This window comes from Acomys russatus, chromosome 9 (genome assembly GCF_903995435.1).
Source record: "Acomys russatus chromosome 9, mAcoRus1.1, whole genome shotgun sequence".
NCBI classification, from domain to species: Eukaryota; Metazoa; Chordata; class Mammalia; order Rodentia; family Muridae; genus Acomys; species Acomys russatus.
This window is the reverse complement of record NC_067145.1, coordinates 47419410-47441265: the sequence shown is the minus strand read 5'-3', so window position 1 is coordinate 47441265 and position 21856 is coordinate 47419410. Positions and strand designations below refer to the sequence as shown.

The window sequence follows — 21856 nt, the reverse complement described above, 5'->3', positions numbered from 1 at the left end:
AAAAGCCATATCACTTCTAATCACTAACATAGTTTTTCACCCAGTAAAAATACAAGCATGCAAAGAAAGTGGAATATTATCCCAACTCTATGAAAGTATCTGGTTTCAAATGGAAACATGTTAGAAATAAAGGAAGTCGGTTCTAAGTATTGAGGGACACATGAATCAGTGAAACACCTGGATGCGTGGGGATTTTCATAGTTTTTACGTAATAGTTTGGAAAATTAGTTTATGTTTGTAATAGATCCAGGAGGCTAATTTCCTGGTTCCCCACATTCATCTGTTCATTCTGTGGTGATTTGTTACTCATGAAACCAAACAGACTTTACTTACTTCCAAACATGATGCAGCCTCCTACTCCACTTAGAACAAACACTCAAACATGCTTTTTTGTGTGTTTTGGCTAGTCATTTGCTAGGGGTACCCAATATATACCCCTAGAATTTAGTTGTACATATGCAAATGGCCTCCAAATTATAAACGTTGGTCTCAGTCTTGATATTTGATGCCCTGTTGTGTGGTCATTCATATTTTTCAAACTTGTAGAGAATATTTGTATTCTGGGAGGTCTTCAGGTAATTCTACTGGAGATACTACTGGGGAGGAATTAACAATCTACATGAGAAATGGTCATGGTGGTGGTGATGATGATGAAGATGAAGGTCATGGTGACATTCCTTTTTCTCTGTATTGTCTTGGTGGGCCTTATTAACAGAGTGACTTCTGTTGGGTGCTTTTGGTCTTTTCTATTTTATTTGACATTTGAGACTTTTTTCTAGTTTTGAGGTTACTAGCTGTAGGATAGGATTACAGTTATTTGATGTATTTGAAAGCATCTTTCTCACATGAGGAGAGAGAACTGACAGAGAAATAAGCATGTATACACACATGTGCTACAGAGAAAGAGAGGCAGAGAGCTCTGTTTTGTCTAATTCCTGGATCTTTTTTTACTTGAGCCCAGAACATCTCAGAGTAATTACCTACTGGAAGAGTTATGGCCAGTACAAAAGTCTGGGAGTATCCATTTTCATAGGAGGACCTTGATCTCTCTAAACCTCCTAATACCTTTTATTAGGTATAGAGATCAACATGTGAACTGGGGAGAGCTGTTTGTTAACTTACAGTTGTTTCAAAGGAAAATGCTAGATGATATGAGAAGTCATGGCAGAGACTATGTGGCTTGATTTAACATGGACTATCAATATGTTCTGGAGAAATAATATCTACAAACAGCAAATGGGACATTTCTTCATTAGCATATTGAGATTATTTTCAAATAATGCATGCCTAAATTATATCACCATGCTAATATAATGCATTTGATAAAACTAACGCAACAATATAGACATTCAGTTGATAAGTTTGAGTAAAATTATACATAATTTTTCATTCTGAATTGTGGAGTACAAACGACAGGACTCTGATGTATCTTACCCTTTGAAGTTGTAGGACTCATGAGGGAAAAAACAACCACAAATACTTACAAGGACTGGGATCACTTCAGTAACATTTAATAGTGTGTTGAAAATAATCAAAATTGTAAATGATTGTACTGATTCAGCATGTTTTGATCCAAAACAAGAAATTATAGTGAAATAAACCAGTATCTACTTAACTGATTATTATATAATTTCTGGCTGTTAATATAGAGTAGCCTAATCATCTTAGTTTCTTTCTATCTTTCAGCTACATGTACACACATAAAATTTGAATCTCCTATTAAAATAACAGTGGTTTTCTTTTAATCAATATTGCCAAAGAGCTCTATGGGACACCAGTTCCTTTCTTCTAGGGATACTGGGATTTAGTTCAGTTTCCTGGCCTCTTATTTGATTTCAAATGTAATGCCAGTACAAAGAGGTCACATTTGGACACAGGAAAGACTCAAAGAATGATTAGCACCTTGATTTCTCCAAATTCATCTTAGTGAAAGGAAAGAAAATTATTTGGTACCTTTCAAATTTTATACTCTTTGTAACATTTTGCGTAATATATAAACACTTCAATTTGTTTTGGCATGTTCAGGTTTTTGGGATTTTTTTTTTTTGTTTTGATTCTCTTTATTTGTCTTTTTTCTTGAGAGAAAGAACATGAAGGTGGGTGTTTAGGAAGATGATGAGAACCTGGAGAAGTAAAGGGGAGAATATGATCAAAATATATGAAAAATAATAAAAAATAAAATATTTAATATTCATAATACTTTGTACAATATATAGATATTTATAATTGCTCAGGGAGAAAAATTGCGCTACTTCTTAACTGGTACTTGCTTAATCAATCTGTTAAGACTGTGCATGTGAGCATTTCCTAAGTTTTATTGACCTATAATAAATGTGTTTTCAACAGGCAGGGAGAGAGTTCCATAGATGTATATAATGTGTAATGATTCTGCCAAAGATTTTAACCTAGCCACTCTTTAAAACCCTTTTTCCCCTTTTGTTAATGAGACAAATCCATTCTTCTAGCTTTTTTGAAATACATGAGTTTCTATTAACTATTTTCCTACTTTACCACAAAACATTAGAACTTTTCTCTCTCACTGTTTTATTTATTTATTTATTTTGGTTTGGTTTTTGAGGCAGAGTTTCTTTGTATAGCCTTAGTTGTCATAGACTTGCTTTGTAGACCAAGGTGACCTTGAACTTGCAGAAATCTGCTTGTCTTTGCCTCCCTGATTGCTGGGATTACAGGTGTGGACCATTCCACCTGGTTCCCTTGCTATCTATTTTTTAATTAATTTATTCAGATTACAACTCAATTGTTATCCCATCAGTGATATCCTCCCATTCCTTGGTGCCTCCTACTTTCACGCTATTGCCCTCCCCTACGTCTATGACCGAGGGGATCTCCTCTCCCACTTTATGGTCATAGGCTATCAAGTCTCATTTTGGTAGTCTGCTTATTCCTTCTTTGAGTGCCACCAGGCCTCCCCACCAAGGGGAGATCATCAAATATGGGGCACCAGAGTTCATGTCAAATCAGTCCCCACCCTCCACACAACTGTGGAGAATGTCTTGCCCATTGGCTAGATCAGAGTAGGGGTTCGATGTTTACTACTTGTATTGTCCTTGGTTAGTGCAATAGTTTGAGCAGACCCCACTGGGCCCTGATCCACCCATTTTGATGTTCTTCTTGTAGGTTTCTAAGACCCTCTGGATCTTTCTATTTCCCTATATCCTATATTTTTCTTACCTGGAGTCCCATTAGGAATTCCTCACATCTATCCCAATCTCCTGGTAAGTGAAGACATTCATGATTGTACCCATTAACCAGTTTCTTTTTCTCTTTCATTTTTTAACCTGCCCAATCTCTGCTTACTTCTATTCTACCCTCCACTTCTGGAAGATCAATTTTGTTAGTTTCCATGCACAAATAAGACCACATGGTATTTGTCTTTCAGTGCTTGGTTTATTTTGCTTAGTATAATACCATTCATCTTCTTCCATGCTGCCAAATTACAACATTTCATCCAATAGACACTATTGTGCTCTACTTCTTATTATTTGTTGTATGTTTGTTTTTAGTTCTTACTCTTTGTTATTGTTTTTATAGTATTTATATTGAAAATAGATTTTTTTAATACAATGTATTTTGATTTTGATTGCCTACCCAAGAATAGGAGTGGTCTTGAAAGGAAAAACAAGGCAGGACAATATCAAACATAATAATTTCAGCTTATTACTACATGTCAGCTTATTACTACATTGAAATTTTTATGAATTAATTAATCTATTCCTTACCCAATGCTGTTATGTATGCTATAATCAACGAGACTGTGAGAGAGAAGAAGCTTCCAGAATCTGTCCATTATCATAAAATTATGGGGTGAGAAACTTAGGTTTCCCCTCATCTGCTGACTTTGTTATGTGCTTTTCACTCTTATATCTTCCTGCCTCGCATATTAAAAGAGCTGTTTTCATAGCCTTTTTAATGTTTACCTACTCATTCAAAAATCACCTTTATAGTCTGCAAATAGTTATAGGAATCTAGTTCCTTAGAAAAAGCCTTGGATACTACGAATTTGACATACTATAGTTTATAGTAAAACATTGCTTTACAAAATAAATTTTCACAAAAACTTAATGATAAAACATCTATTTAGATCTAAAAACATAATGACAAGATATGATAGATATTGATTTACATTCACAATTTTAGACACACCAAAATAGAACAAGGTTGCCAAATACAAATAGCCAAAACACTATATAATTCCTGATTGTTTCATGGTTCTTCTTGCTGTTGGTGGTGTAGTGTATATATGTGTAATAATATAAATGTGTATGTAAAAAATTTAATATATTTAATAAAAATTATAATAATAAAACAAAAACCAAACAAAATTTTAATGGTAAATGGGTCAGATATATAAATGCATGCATAGAGAGGGATAAATGGAATAATAGGTGTATTTTTCTGTCTAGATTCCTATAGAAAACCACATTTAGTGCATTTGGTACGGAACTTCATATGATCTACTGTTTGTTGGACGAACACTTGAAGGATAAGAGCCAAGATGGCATCTTCTTTGTCAAATTGAGATCTGCTGTCCATTTCTAAAGTGCCATACTGACCACTGCCTAGAGAAAAGCCAGATCTTTAAGTGTTTTCACTGTCAGCTAGTTCAAGCTGAGCTGTACTCTTTGTGATACCACAGACTAAAAAGCCTCAGAATAGGAAAAATACGATTAGACTCTTTCCATTTCATCTCATATCTTAAACCTCAGGTGACTGTGACCCTTGGATGCTTTGTGACAGGAAAGGCTTCTAATCCACCATTCACAACTCTCTTTAGCAGCCATGTATAAGGGGATAATATGACTGCTCACCCAGTGAAATATAGTGCATAAAAATCCTCCTAGGGTTAGAAGAAATGCAGCTTAGGTTTGTAGTCACATATCAATCAAGAACCAGGTTAGAATTTAGTCAGTAAGAATGTAATTTATAAAGTGATTGTGGAAATATGTTGATGCACAGGCCCTGGCTGTTCCAACCCATTTTGTAGCTATCACTTCTGCTGCAGAAGTTCCAGGCATGTGGATAGAGAACATGAAAAAACTAGATATTAAAAAAGTGTTAAAGCTGCTAAAAGGAAAATTTATTGAGTTGAAAATGTATTTGTGTTTATAAAGGATATGTATTCAAAAATTAAATAGAAAACAGTTTGTGTAAGATAGACTTATGGCAATATATATATATGTGTGTATATATATATATATATATATATATATATATATATACATATATATCAGAGCTATGAATTTTTTTAATTATTTCTATTTAAGGTGAAAGTGAAGTTTGTGTCACTTTGAAAGTTGCCAGAAGTTTTTATCAGTTGCTATTTTGAGTTTATGTTTTAAGTACGTTTAACTGATCCCCAGATCCATCAGTTTTCTTTCATTGTTGCTTATGTTGAACTTGATGATCATTTTTTTCTAAGGAGTGTGGCACTGTTCAGCACATCTGCTTCTGAGGAATAAATATAGAGAGTATTTATGAGAGGAAACAAGGATACGTGTGAGTCGTGCTCATGGTGTGCTATACATAGGAATGGCTGAAAATGCTTAGGCATCTGCCCTCTGAGCAGACCTGCAATGATCCCAGATTATATTGGTGAATAAAATTGGTCAACTCTCACTAATTTAAGCAGAAATAAAGGTAATAGAGACAGCTGTAGTTATCAATGTACTACCTATTGCTATGCTGCAGACATTTCTATACTGTAACACAAATAATACTGCTATAGCCATAATTAAAATGAACTAAGATGCTTCTATTGTTATTTAATTAATTCTTTGAGAATCCCATGCAGTGTATTTTGATTATATCAACCTTCCATTTCCTCCCAAATCTATTTCCCCAATTCATATCCACCCAACATTGTTTTCTCATTTTTTAAAAATGTATGGCATCCAGTTATTGCTGCCTATATATTCTTGGGTGCATGGCCATACATTTGCATATCAGGCCCACCAGAGGGTTCACCTTTAAAAATACTGACTTTCCCTCTCCAGTAGCTAGCAGTTACCAATAGCTCTTTAAGTAGCAGTGAAACTTCATATCCTATTTGCCCCTTATTTTGAGATTTTGTGTGACTTGAAGTTGTATAGGTCTTGTTGGTTCATATATGTGCAACTGACCTGCTGTGTTCATAAAATACTATTTTGTTTTTGTTTTTGTTTTTGCAGTCATTCATCATTTCTTTTAAAATGGCCTTTGAGCTTCAGGAGGCATTTTGAAGCCATATGTGTACTATACTAAATACAATAATGACCTGACTGGCAAGATAAGCACACTGGTGCAATAGCGGCACAGGTATCATGGAAATAATTAAATAATCTCCAAATAGATTTAAATAAAGCCAGATTCACAATATAGAACCCATACCTAGCATAGTATCGAGGCCAAGAACCTACTAGACAGGCCATAGGTCCTATAAAAGAACCTACTACTATTCCTCTGTTGATAGCACATGGTACTAAAATGACTCATTATAACTTCTCATGACAGTAGATTAGTGTGTCTCTCAAACCTCATCAGAGACTCTTCTTTATGTAGAAGAGGCTAACTAGCATATAACTGGTCAAAGTGCAGAGAATACGTGACTGTGAAGTCTTCAGCCCCAAATGGAACATCCAAAATGTTTTTTGATGAATTGTCCCTTTTTGAAAATAGAGTCGATATCCCCCCAGTATAAAAATCAATGGCCCATGTGTTAATCTGAAATATTTTTATTATACAGATATTTGACAGAGACACTTAGGGTCTGGATAGGATCAATTTGTGAATGTATCTGGACACACCCATTATCTATCTCATGGTGAAAATCAAGGGCCTATATTAATAGTTTGGTAAATTTTGGTGTGTAGGTTTTGACAATAAAGAGGTACTCTGATACCTGAGATAGAGAAAACATGCTGGACTAGTCTGTGTATTTCCCCTTATAGATATTAGAAAAATAACTTTAGGGAGAAACATTGCTGTAAACCACAATTAAGTTATAATTTACACAAGACAGGAAGGCAACACACAAATGCAAGGGTTGACACTCAAGAGGAGGGAGTTAATCTAATTTGACCTTCTGCACAGACTTTCCCGTCACAGTGTAATAAAGAGAGAAAAGTGACCTCCAGCTGAAGAGCTATCCTGCCTGAAATTAAAATCAAGTCACATTGTTAAGACATAGAAGTGGGAATTTGCAAAAGAAAGTATTTCTTACACCTGACTATAAATGGACTGGGTACAAAGTCACCTTGAGAAATAACCCAGATCAGCTTTGCTTAGAAGTCTGGGTCCCAGGCTGAGTAAGACTTCTTCAAAGAACTATTTAACATATTGGAAGCTACAGAAACTTTTCTTTTACATTTTTCATTGGTGAACTCTATCACTCTATACTCCTTATAGATTCTAGATCTGATGCCTTGCATTATAGAAAAGTAAAATGCACTCACTTATCATTCTATAATTTGGAGTTGTGGATTTAGCTAATTACTTAGGTTTTGCTCTTACCTAGAAATGGTGATAGATTAGAATCTCAGAAAGTTTTCCCCACAGCAGCCATTATTTCAATACCATTGATGAACCCTTCGTTTTGTTTGTGTGTATATTTATCAGTCTCAGCTCTAATATGTCAAAGATATGTTGGTAAATATTCATAAGACTCAGACAATGACTCCCACCTGCATTGCAAGTTTTCTTTCTTCATAATAGGGCATTTTCCTTTTTGTCATTTGTTGCCTATACTTGTGGCTGTTCTTTCTTATTAAATATCCAGAGTTTTTAAGCTGTAATTGTTGTTGATTTATGTGAACTGGATATTTTTATTAAATTAGTTGAAAATTTTATGTATTGCTATCAACAGTGAACTTTGCTTTGAATCAAACCCACCACCAATCAAAAGAACACCTTTGCTAAGATTTTATTGGCCAGGCTTTGTGGCTTCTTGTAATTGGCTGGAATAGTAGACGTGCTTCATATAGATCACATATCTTTTGATAAGCATATTAACTAAAATGCCTGACATTCATAGCACATTCACATTGAACAAAGTTATTTTACAGCTATCTTTTTCATCACTCTATTAATTCTATACAACCCACAATATTAGATTATTTTACAATTTGATATGAATATTTATTTGCTAGGGGTCAGAGCAAAAAATCTATTGACTAGGTGGCTTAAACACATGCAACACTTTTTCATACTTTTAGCCAAAGGTCCAAGATCAGTGTATGGACAGACTCACCTTCTTCTGAGGCATCCATACTGATATCCTCAGTGGGGTTTTCTTCTGTTAGAAACCTCAACCAACCTTTCCTCTGTCCAATCTGCCCTTCATATGAGGAAACTATTCACATTCCAGTGTTAGAATTCCTGAACTGTCTTGCAAACCTGGTGGCTCCTCTTTTCTTTTAACCTGAGGGACTCTGCTTCACTCTGTTCTTCAATTGTAAATAATCTGGGTTAATTCTGATAATAAGTTTATTTCTGAAGGTTTTATCCAGACAATTATGTTATTCTAATCCTCACAAATTATTGAAAAATCTCTCTCTCTCTTCCTCTCCTTCTCTCTCTCTCTGTGTCTCCGTCTTTCTGTGTTTCTCTTTCTTCTCTTCTTCTTCTCCTCCTCCTCTTCCTCCTTCTTCTTCCTCTGTGTCTCTCTGTCTCTGTCTGTCTCTGTCTGTCTGTCTCTCTCTCTCTCTCTCTCTCTCTCTCTCTCTCTCTCTCTCTCTCTCTCTCTCTCTCTCTCTCTCTCTCTCTCTCTCTCTCATTTCATTGACAGTCAATGCAGGGAATTAGTTATAGCTCTTGTTTTTCCCATTGCTTCTACTGTCCCCACCATGACATTCCATAAACTGTTAAATTGAGTGATTCTTTTTTATAATTTTTCAAGAATATTTGTTTGCATCTCTGTATGTAGTCTCTGTATGTATGTAAAACATGTTTGAATAGTATTATTACATATATTCTAGTTCCCTAGCAATAAATACCTTTCTTCTGGCAGTGACTGTACATTCTGAGTGACCTTCAGCTCTGTCTCTCTGGTGTCAAAGAGGAACCTTGGCTTCAGTGGCCTTATATTTTTTGATGCTCTGTTTTTCAATTCTTTATTTGATGGAGGAAATGAAAGCTTTCTGTAGAAGTCTCAGAATCATTTCTTCTTTCTTTGGCTCTATCATCCAACTTGAAAACAACAGTGCCTGATCATTTCAACAAGATTTAGCTTGTTGAGCCAAGTAAAATTCTATTTTCATCAGCTCCTCAGACAAGTTACTGAAGCAGCATGCTTGGAGCCCCTTGGCATTTTATTAGCTTGTACCTAAAGCTCCTTGAGTGATTTCAGAATTCCTAATATTCTTGAGAGTGATTTCAGAATTCTGCCAGGAAAGTTTACCTTTTATTTATTGTTGATAGTGGTAATTGTTTCTTTCACCTGTGATTGTTCAAAAACACCCCAGTTTCACTTGTGTCTTTTGATCAGTTTCAGTGTGCACATAGCTTGTGAAGAATCCTTTGTGGGAATGGCTACATTTTCTCCATTGTGTCATCTGTTTCTTGGCTGTATCTGGGACTTCTGTTCCATTCCATCAATCATTACATTGGCTCTTTCATATCTACTGCAGTGCCTTGATCATTATTAATTTTCATTATTCCTGGTAGACAACTAATGTTGCTCTGAATCTATTCTTCCATATTGTGTTCATTTTCACTTATCTTTCGCTTTCTTTTGTAACATTTGATTGAGTCCATTGTTATCCTTAAAATAGCCTGCTGGGATATTGAAAAAAATTCAGTTGAATTCCAGTTCATATAAATACATGGCAGTTGATGCATTAGATTTTTTTTTGGCCTAATGACATTATAGTTATTGTCTATTCTCTATGATGTTCCCATAAGAAAAGGTCAGCCTAATGCCACATTTATCAGAATGCCATTATTAAATGGCATATCATCATATATTTCTTTTCTTTGTACTAAAACAGTTTGGGTATTTAATTCATATTCTAATTTTTCATTACTGGGACATAAAAAAACTGAACTTTTTGCATGGTAAACTGGCATATACTGTAACCTTGTTCCAACTATGTATTCATTTTATGGGACGTTTTATTTGATTAGAGGGATTTTTTTCTAGGGGATTTTCAATATAGTCATGTTGTCTGAAAGGAAAGGTTTATTTCTTCCTTTATAATCAGTGCCCATCTTCTATTACTTGAGTAATGAATTTCAAGCACTGTTGAATAGGAGTGAGAAGAATCAGTGTCATTTTTTGTTCTATATTTCCTTGGAAAGGACATCGGTTTTCACCATTAGGAGCTAGGCTTTTCGTTTGTTTGTTTTATTTCATTTTGTTTTTCAAGACAGAGTTTCTTTATGTAGCCTTGGCTGTCCTGGACTCTCTCTGTAGACCAGGCTGGCCTTGAACTCACAGATATCCACCTGCCTCTGCCTCCCGAGTGCTGGGATTAAAGGCGTGTGCCACCACACTACGAGTATTGTTCTTTGTAGATAATCTTTGCCTTGAAGACAATCCTTTATAGTCCAAGTTTTTCAAAGCTTATTATTGTGAATGGGTTTTCACCATCTTCTTTTGTTTGTGTGTGTGCCTGTTTATTTCTGTGTGCACACGTGGGCACATATTCAAGTATGTTAGCATGGGTATAGAGGCTAGAGGTAAATGTTGCCTGTCTTCTTCAATCTCTCATTACCTTGTGTTTTGAGACAAGATCTCTCACTTAACTTGGAGCTTACTTATTCAACAGAAAGCCTAAGGGATCCCTTGTCTTTACCTGCCCAGTGCTGATTTTAAAGGTGTGAGCCATAATGCCTGGCTTTTTATGTATGTGCTAAAGATGTGATCTCAGGTCCTCATGTTTCTGAAGGGAGTAGTTTATTGGTAGAGCCACTGCTTGTCCCATATATATCTACATGAGTGATTATAAGATTATTTTGTCTATAGCCTATTGCTTTGATAGACTATATTGAATGATTAGTGGAAATTTAGTGGCTTAACATGCTTGCAATTAATTCCTTTCAGTCATGGCATTGAATTGTTTTAATACATTGTTTGACTTGATGTGTTAATAGTTTTGAGTTAATAATTTTTCTTTTTATATTCATGAGAGATGTTGCTCTGTAGTTTCCATTTATAATACTGGCTTGGGTTTGTATATTGGTTTTGAAGGCTATTAATGATTCATTCAAATGATTTAACAAGTAAATCCCTATTTTGATTATTGACGTTTTCTCAGGTGGATTCTGCTATGTGTGTATTTCAAAGAATTGACCCATTTATTACATCTAGATTACCAAACATGGGACATAGACTTACCCCTAACTTTTTCACTATAAAAATAACCCCGACTCCCTGCCCCACTGCCACCACATCCACTGCGGCACATACCCTTCTGTACTTTATCCTGCAAACACTGCCAGCTGCTTTGGGTTATTTTGGACCACCATTTAGTTTCCTCTGAGACTTCTTTGGCCTATGTGTTATCTTCTCATTACGGTCTTCTTGTTTAGTTCTACTGTGGTCTGAGAGCAATATCACTTCCATTCATTTGCCTTGGCTACAGTGTGTTTTATTTTCCAGAATGCCATCAATTTCAGTGATTGTTATGTGTAAGCTTGAGAAGACTGTGTCCTCTTCTGTTGCCGGATGGAGCATTGTATAGATGTAAATGAGAACCCAGTTGACTGATGCTTTTTACTTTAAACATGTCCTGACTGCTTTGTTCCTCTCTGATCTGTCAATCACTGGTAAAGGAAAGTTGAAGTCTCCAGCTCTAATAATAGGTTCATTAATTTTCTCTGTGATGATCTGTGAGTTTTGCCTCACATATTTTATACCATGGTTTTAGATACACATACATTAAGTATTTGTACGTCACTTAGGAAATTTATATGATATAATTCTGTCTCAGTTCACTAGGGACACAATAACAAAAGACTTCAGAATGGATAAATTGTAAGTAGAGAAATGTATGTCTACTGTGCCCTCACATGAGAGCAACTCAGCAAATTTTCCCAGTTTTCAAGTACTTACCAAACTGAGGAAGGCAGTCCCTCAGATCCCATTACTTACCCAAAATCACACATTTTAATAACATCAGCTGGGGCTTCAAGAGTTTATGTAATGGAAGGAGAAAACATTGAGTCTACAGCAATGACATCGTTAGCCCTGTTAATGTTCCTTTCTCTGAAGTCTGTTTTGCTCAGCATTAATAGAGCTTTTCCACAGTTCTTCCAATTAGTGTTACCATTGTATATTTTATCTTCATCCTATTAGTTCTCGTCTTTCTGTGTCCTGGTATTTAATTTGGGATCTTAATTTTTAGCCGACTCTGAAAGTTCTGTCTTTTAGTTGATATGTTTGCATTTAAAGCACATATTAATACTTGACTAGCTACTATAATTGTTGCTTGCCTCACTCCTGTCATTATATTTTTACATATGGTTTACTTCAACACTAACTAGGCTTAAATCCTCTGCTCCTTTAGTCTATTAATGGTTCTGCTTTTCAAACTATATTTAGTTTTTCTCATATTTTACTCAGTTGTCAATGTGTACTTATAACTAAACCAAGGTCACTTTTAAATCACATTGTAGAGTTTGTGGGGTAATCCAAGTACCTCAGAATTGTATACTCTCAATTTTCCCTACCTTTCATTTGTAACAGTCATTAATCTCTCATACATAGAAGCTAAAAATACAGAGAATATTCTTATTATTATTAACATCAAATTATGTGAAAGAACAACTTAAGAGAAACAAAAACAACAACAAAACAATTCAAGTTTTAAAGTTACTTTCTTCTAGTCTTACTTTAAGTCAATCTGATATTTCAGCCTCTATTAGTTCCCCTGTATCTGAAAAAAAAAAGTCCTCCTAAATCTATTTGCAATTTAGGCCTACAACGATTTTCCTCAATATTTTATCTATCTGCGAAAGGCTTGATAATTTAGCTTGATAAAGAATTTTAAATAGGAATTTTTTCTTTTAGCATTTAAAAATACTTCATAGCCTGTGTTATAGCACACTTCTGACTTTCATAGTCGCTCGAAGAAAAAAACACCCATGTATTCTTATTCTTCCTCAACTACAATGGAGGGATATTTCTCCCAATAAGGATTCATCAAGCTTTTTTTCTTTGTCTCTTTCTTTGCCTCTCTGGAGTTTCATTGTCTAGTATGGATAAACACCTGTGCTGCTCTTTATTTTCCTGGCTGTTCTCAGGACATCCAGGAACTTTTATCTGTTCTCTACCATTAGAGAAGACCTTGTAGCCAGTCTACAGGCCTACGGTAGTCTGCTCGACTACGCTATGTTTTTGTGGAAGAGGGTGGTTTCTACTTCAAGTTTTCAAGGTTCTATTAACATTTTTTCATGTTCCTCAGTTTTTACTCCTACTGTGTTTAGTCTATTAAATCCATCAAGGACATAGTTCATTCCTGTTATACACTTTATGTACTATTATGTTGTATCAGTCTCTCTTTGTCTTTATCAGAGTTTCCATCTAATATCATATTTCTAGTCTTGTTTGCTGATGCTGTTAAAATTTCTGAGCTAATGTAGGAAGTTATCTAACTACCTCTCTCCATATCTGAGTGTGACTTGAGGTCTGTTCTATTTCTTCAAGGTATGCTGTCTTTTCCTTTGTGATATGTCATGTAAATGTTTTATTACTGTTGTTGGCAGCTTGGAGTAGAAGCAACTGGGCATGTACCCCTTTAGAATGCGGTTTTAGGACAAGAGGATTGTCAGTTTATTGTTTGCTCTGGGTACGTGTTGTCTTTGAGTTTCCAGAGAAATTTCTTCTTAAATGAGGGCTTTTGTTCAAGTGTACCCTACTGTTTTTACACAGAATCCCTGTTTATTTGTTTAAGTAACAAGGATTTTCATAAATCTTCAACTTTAAATTCAGTTTGTTTATTTTCTTCTTATTTTATACTTATTCATGCACATACCCATTTATGTATGTGTGTGGGAGGTGGTATATGGTTGAGTGTGTGTGTGCATATATGTGTGTGTGTGTATGTGTGTGTGTATGTGGGATGTGTGTGTGTGTGTGTGTGTGTGTGTGTGTGTGTGTGTGAATGTGCGTGCACATGCATGCATAGTCACATTCCTGACACTTAATGTGTGTTGGTCAAAGGACAACTTTTGGGAGTCAGATTTTGTCTTCTAGTGTGTGCCCCTTAAAGCATGGAAGTCAGGCTTTCAAGTAAGTGGTTTTGCCCATTAAACCATCTTCTCATCCCAATATCCAGGTTCTTTGAATTAAGGCTCAGTGTTCAAAACAGACTATGCCCTGGCATGTGTCGTCTGTGCCTGTTTCTAGGGTTCTCAGGTTTCATTTTGTCCTTGAGTCTGTTCCCATAAATTGCTACCCAGTTTCACTCTCACTCATTTTGTGTCTCCCAGGACCCACGATCTGAGAACTGCCCATTTTTACATGGTCAGATGCCTTTCTTTGTGGGGAACATGACAGGGATGCCCATGCCCCTTGTGTGGTAGTCCCAGCATGATGCTTTGCAACTTTGTGCATTTTCCATTGTTTGATCTCTGTGCAGAGTTCACGATGGCAGCTAATAGTCCTACCATATATCCAAATACCAACTGAGCGTCACCAATCCTAAATTATTAAAATCATTAAAATTGATACAATTATGAAACTTTCATTACTATTGATAGCACTGTTTTTGTTTTATATTTTATTAACCTAGGTCAACCTCTATCAATCTCTTATTTTCAAGGGATATCAACATATTTGGTATTCCTGGTGTTCTCTTTTTGTTAAATAAGATTTGACTATTTTTTTTTATTTAAACTATGTTCAATGATGCACTTCTAAGGATGAGCTCTCTACCTTGACCTCCCCATGAGTGGTTAAAGCACAGAGCCTTTGAGAGCAGCTGGGCGCTAAGACAAGCCACACTCTTCTCACTCATGCATCCCCTACACTACTTATAATGAGCTAAATATTAATTAAACAGGCGAAGTGTTTCTGATATCCTGAGGTGTCCACTCGGACTCCAAGTCAAAGCAGAGGCCTGCTTTCAACACTGCAGGAATATGGAGCTTCTGGGAAACGGAACAGAGGAGTTCAGAAAAAGCTAAGCAGTTTGTTTCTGCCTTTACCTGTGCATCCTGGATGCAGGGCTATTGCTAAAGCAGCCCTCTGCTCTGCAGTCTAAACATGGATCCTCGGACTGGCATTGCCTCCTCATAGTTGACATTAAATTTTCTTCATATACATAAGTACTGAGGAGTTTATGTGTCATAACACTTAAGGATAATATTATGATGAAAATTCATTACATGTGTCAGTCTGTTTGCTTTAATCTTTACTGTTGGATTTTGATGTTATTAATCCAGAGAGATTTTCTATTGTAATGTTAAAGGTTGTTTATATATGACTCTGGTCTCTAAATGACTTGAATAATTCAAATCAGTTAATATGAGAACCCTTAAAATCACCTCTAACATCCAATGATAAAAGAGTTTTTTCCCCCCCTCTGGTTATTGTTTTAGGTGTATATCATCGAGGAATCAGGACTAAACATCCTCATGTGGTCCATAGTCCAAAATAAAAACACTGGATGGACCTATGTGTATGTACCTCTCTCTAGTAACAGCCCATTCAAGGTGGCATTCGAGGCTGACTTCAGTGGGAAGGAAGGCATCTTCATTGCTCTTGATGACATCACTTTCACCCCTGAGTGTGCATCTGGAGGTAAGTGATTCTTTTAGAAAATAGGAATAAACATTAGTTTTATATCTACATATACAGTAATGGGAGGATTCAGAGGAATTGCAGTCATTTCTGAATCAAGTCCTATTCTAAGTGATGAGAATATATGTGCATATATTCTCTGCCCATAATCTTTGCCGTGAAATTTTTATGACTTTTTGGAAGCAAATGAACACTGCACTAAAGTTTCAAAAAGGTGAAGGGAATATAATTCCATTGATAGAGCTTTACTGCTTTCCTTCTTATTCCAGACTTTACCAAGGCAAAGGCACCCCTGGTTCTATCATGCTTGGTGCTATCTTCTCCTCTCGTGCTGTGTCACTCTTCCCCTTCCCCCAGCTGCCTCCTTCTTTCTGCTTGTTTCTAACAATCTAAAATAGTCTCTGAATTTCAGCAGAAAGCCACAAACAAAGGCAGGAGCCTCTTTACCTGGTACCCAAGTTTCTGCTCTTTAGGATGTATCCAGTTAAGTGGGGGTATTTGTTCTCTTGTAAATCTTCAAGTATTGTTAGATGCCAGTCATGGTCTTTTAAAATGTGATCTTTCGCTGGGACAGTGTCTCCATGGTTAAATGCTTGGGGCATAATATGACGACTGGGGTTCAGATCCCTAGGACGCATGCAAATGCAAAGTGGCCATGGTGGTCCACCTACAGTTCTACTCTAGGAAACAGGGGCATGGATCCTCAGAGAAAAGCTCGCTGGCAAACCTAGCCATAGTGGAGATGTCAGGGTTTGTTCTCTGTCATAAAGATGCAGGAGTTCTTTCTACCATGTTGTATAAGGCAGGCGATCTGTAGAGGATGACTTTTGACATCAACCTCTGGTCTCCAAATGGCCAGTTACATATGGGAACTTACACACACCCACATGCTCACATACATACAAACATGCATACATAATACATACATTCACATCTCACATACATAAAAATAAAAGTGAAAAACATTGTGGTCTTGACCTTTGAGTTAACTCATGACCAATTTATACCTTCCAAATGAAACAATTTGTGTAAAGCATTAACTTCTTCAATTGTGATCACTTTCCTCAATGTTGTTAAATTTCTTTGGTTATATTTTATTAGTAGATACATATTTTAAATTAATCACATAGAATACACATTGCTGTTCAGTTCCATTGTCTGTCATAATGGCTGTATATTCCTTAAAAATTGAGGATATATTACAATGTAATTGTCAAAAAAAATCTCCTGGGCATGCAGATTAGGGTCACAAAAAGGGTTTACCTACTAGTTTAGTTGGTCACTGCAAGGACCTAGGCACATGTGGCCCCCTGTTCCCTGGCCCTGGTACCCTGAACCAGTCTTTGAGTCAGTCTCCTAACTGTCTCTGACTTCTCGCACTCTGCTGATGACCTCGTAACATTTGTGTAAGAAACAGAACAATTCCATGACATGCTCTTTCAATTTTCTTATTTCTATTCCCAAATGTTAAACTCTATTTCTCATTTTTTTCTCTAAAAATAATACTCTTATCATTCAAGAGTAAATGTGTAACTCTGGTCATTTACTTTCTCTGCATCTCCTAGTAACAGTACCATCAACAAGTTCTCTAGCAATCTCCTGTGTGTGTGTGTGTGTGAGACACCTTATATATGCAGTAAGAGATAAGACTGACTGGAAGATCTATGAATGTGTATATGAGTGTGCATATATATACATATATATTAATATAAATGTGTGCATGTGTGTATGTTACATTGGTTTTGATATCTTCAGAATCAAAGGAGCTTATAAAATTCATTTCTTAAACTTAATGAAGAAACTCAAGAGATGTGGCTTGAAAACTGCTATTATTCAGAAATAACAGCAAATATTATTTAATATTTCCATAAATAAAAATATTTATTGGAATCAACAGCAAATGTATGAGCACCCTGACTGACAATGAAGGATGGATGATTCTTTCTAAATATATTATATTATAGACTTACTGTTGAGATGTATATAAAAAACTAATACTGGCACTGTGAATCCCTGGGCATCTCTGGCACCTGACCAGTTACTTATGCCCCTCCCCAGTCCCGTTCACATACCCAAGTCCAGAGTCTGCTGGCATAGGGATTCACTGCTTATTTTGTTAGATGGATTTAGAAAGTAATAAACTACTGACTCTGAAGGGCCTGCTGTCAAATCCCACTGCGATGTGCCTGAGAGTCTTTAAAATCACCTGATTAAACTTGAAACAGCTTCATTTGAAGAGCTGGGGCAAACACAAATAAAGTAAATAAGATTTAAAATAAACATAACTATCATATATATAGTAATACTAGAGTTATACTTTAAAGCATGTAGAGAAATGTTTATCGTTTAGTCCTGGTGTAAATATCCTTCCACATGACTTTAGCACTATGACGAAAATTGAAATGTAGAGTAGGTGAATTATCAATTGAAAACCTGTCATGGAAGAAAATATCACAATATTTGAATATGAATATGAAGGACACAAGAAATATAAGATTGTGTTGCTTTTAATAAATATAGAAAATGACAAAGAAAGTACGAAACCATATAAATAAGCTACAGATACCATCTGTGGTGTCTGAAGGAACACAAAAAAGAATGTATGACTCCAGGAAAAGAAGTGTGAATATTTCTTTACTTTTCTTTTCTTGTTCTTGTTCTTGTTCTTCTTCTTCTTTTTTTTTTTTTTTTTTTTTTTTTTTTTTTTGGTATTTTTCTATACTGCTAAATGTTTACTTGAACAATGCTATTTCTATTTGTGAAAACAACTTATATAAAATGAAGTTACATGTCAAAAAGGCCACTGCCTTATTTATTTTTATTAGTGTGTGTGTTTGTCATGTGCATCTGTGTCTGTGTGTGTGTGTGTATTTGTGTGTGTCTGTGTGTGTGTGTCTGTGTGTGGATTACTGTGGATTACACCCAGGGCCTTGTAATTACTACAAACTTTTTATATTATCTCTGAGCTTTAATTCATTGTTTTAATCTTTACCCAAATAAAATTATTTATTTGAATTTATATAAAAAGCTATAGCATAAATGGGTTTCTTTTCTTTTTTTCTAAAGTTTTTTTTAATTAATTTATTCTTGTTACATCTCAATGGTTATCCCATCCCTTGTATCCTCCCATTCTTCCCTCCCTCCCATTTTCCCCTTATTCCCCTCCCCTATGACTGTTCCTGAGGGGGATTACCTCCCCCTGTATATGTTCATAGGGTATCAAGTCTCTTCTTGGTAGCCTGCTGTCCTTCCTCTGAGTGCCATCAGGTCTCCCCATCCAGGGGACATGGTCAAATGTGAGGCACCAGAGTACATGAGAAAGTCATATCCCACTCTCCACTCAACTGTGGAGAATGTTTTATTTTCATTACTCTGAATCATGTTTTCTCATCATTTATTTCAAATAATAATAACCCAGATTTTTGAAACTGAGAAATATAGAGTTTGATTTTGGCCCAGATTTTTCCTATCCTATTAGACATATTAAGCCCTGTGAATGATCAATCCTTTTATTTCCCAGTCATGTGATTCTTCTATTACTGTGTGGCAGAACTATTTATGTAACGTATGAATAGGTCATCTTGAGTTGGCTTTGCTCAGTAGCATTCCTACAGCTGTGTTAGATTTCCAGGAAGGAGCCAACAAACTCAGAGAGAATTTTAGAGTTTTAAAAAGAGAAAGGGAATTTTAAACATTAAAATTTAAATTTAGAAGCATTTGCTATAAGAACTCAGTAGCAGTTGATATTATGTAAATGAAAGCCTCTTCCCACCACAGCTGACAGAGCACTCCTGTGCATTCAGCATCAAGAGATAACAAAGAAAGTAAGAAAGATGGAAGACAAGACAGAGGGAGAGAGGGATTAGAAAGAAGTAAGGGAGGAAGGGAGACAGAAGAGGCCGGAAATGAAAACTGACTACCAGTTCCACTGAGTAGAGAAGGAATGCTTTATATAACATTTTAAAACTGGTTATTTCTAATAAATTTCTTTCTAAAATGTATATTTAATTGACTAGAAATCCTGATAGTGGACCAAGTTTTCCACTGGAATATAGCTATAAAATTCACATATCCTTATAATACAGGACCTTTCATAATGAGCGCTTGCTATGTGAAGTTAGAGAAAGATATTTCCATAGTTTCTTCCAGTACTGATTCATTTCTCAGAACTCTACAAAGGAGAGGACATTTTTTTCCGATGTCTAGACTATTTGCCCTGTCCATCTTCCCTCAGTTGGCACAGTCCATGCAAATGTCAGCTGAGATATAAGATGAGCCTAGATAATTTTCTGCAGAACTTGTAACAAACCTTCCAGATTCTGAGTCAACAAGGGACTGCACTGATTATGTTTTCTTTATGTGAGTTTGCCAGCGAAGAAGGTAGCTTCTACTTTTCTTTTCCCTCTTTTGAAATAAGGAGGATCTCATTTTGCTCCATGATGAAGAGACATTTCAGAATGTGGGGAGGACACAGAGGTCCCCAAAACTGGAGGGGAAGTTTTATGGTACGTAACAATATGTTTCCACATGCTGTTCATGGTACAGATGTGTACAATTTTGCCAGCAGTCGAATGAGTAGGCAGACACCAGGGCATACTAATGCAGGTTGAGTCCCAGATAGGAAGCATCTGTCTCCACACAGTAGCTCACTACTCTCCTGGGCAGCAGAATGTCTTCCTACAAGCCCTGGATAGCCTTAAGTGCATAGTAAGGTGGCACATATTTGTGCCAAAACAATTAAGAGGCAGAGGCAGGAAGATTGTGAGTTCAAGGCCTGCTAGGACTCCAGTGTAAAACCCTGTCAAAAATAAAAACAACAGAAGCCCACAGAACTTTATTTTCCAATAGCTACAAGAACCAGACATTGAGTTCAAAGCTTCCTTAGAGGTAGGCTGCCTTTGAAGGTTCAATTCAAGGGAATGCATAGATTATGATCCATGATCATGTCTGCAAATGATGGTCCTAATTACTAATTGATGTACCAAGGCACAGTTTACCTTCCTGAGATACCATCCCTCAGCCTGTGGTCCTAAGTTGTAGAAGAAATCAAGCTGAGCATAAACAAGTGAACCAGCCATTATGTAGTGTTCTTCCATGGGTCCTGACTGCAGGCTCCTGCCTCGAGTTCCAGTTCTGACTTCTCTTTATGATGTTTTGTGGCCTTTAAGTAAGTTAAATAAACCATCCCCATACCCAAATCATTTTTGTTAGATTTTTGGTTTAGTTTTATTTGTTGTTTGGTTGTTTTTTTTTTACCACATGAAACTCAGAATAAGCTGAAACACTTTAAAGCCATGTCCTCAGAACCTTAGAATACAACCTTATTTAGAAGTGAGGGTTTGCAGACATACTTAAAGTGAAACTTTGGATGATATCAAACCAGAGTAGGAGAGGTCCTTAAACTAATGTGACCCATGTCCTCATAAGAAAAGTCACACAGATATGGACACACAGAATTCCATTTGATGAAATAAGCAGAGTTTAAAATAATCCACCTGTCATTTATAATCTACCAGGATATTTAACAAAACAAGTAAGAGAGAAGAATACACCAACTTCTTCCATGGAGCCTTCATAGAAAACCTACCCCTAAGAAGGCCTTGAACTGAGATGTCTGGCCTCTGTAACTATTGAAAAATAAGTATCTGTGGATTCTTGCTGATTTTGTTTTTGACAGGATTTTATCATGGAGCCCTAGCAGGCCTAGAACTCATGACCCTCAGTCTCTCAAGTGTTCTGATTAAAGATATGTGCCATAATACCATGCAATGTGTATTATATTAGCCATCCAAACTCTGCCACTCCCCTTAGGAACCCAGTGCAACTAGGTTCTATTGAGACACATGTTAAAATCAACTAGTGGATTCAAATACTCAGTGCATCAATTTACTGCCCTTTTGTCTCGATTTTTCTCATCCATGAAAGGATTGCATGCAGGATTTAGACTCCACCCTTCCTAAACATTTGCATTAACTATTTCAATAGGAAAATGAGAAATAGTATTTTTAAGCCTGAGAGTAACTTTGACGTGACTCTATATATCTAGTCACCCACTGACTGATAGCCTCACCAGAATAAGTTGTCTGGTGTCCTATCCACTGGAGAAGCATTGTAGAC

The 21856-nt window shown here is 36.1% G+C and overlaps 1 protein-coding gene across 1 annotated transcript in view; it reads left to right on the top strand.

Annotated features, from left to right (window-relative positions):
• Malrd1 (MAM and LDL receptor class A domain containing 1) overlaps positions 1-21856 on the top strand; it is a 641297-nt gene that overhangs the window by 431462 nt on the left and 187979 nt on the right. The window contains exon 32 of the mRNA XM_051151281.1: positions 15538-15739. Coding sequence (XP_051007238.1) covers positions 15538-15739 — 202 coding nt within the window. The remainder of the gene's footprint in view (positions 1-15537; positions 15740-21856) is intronic.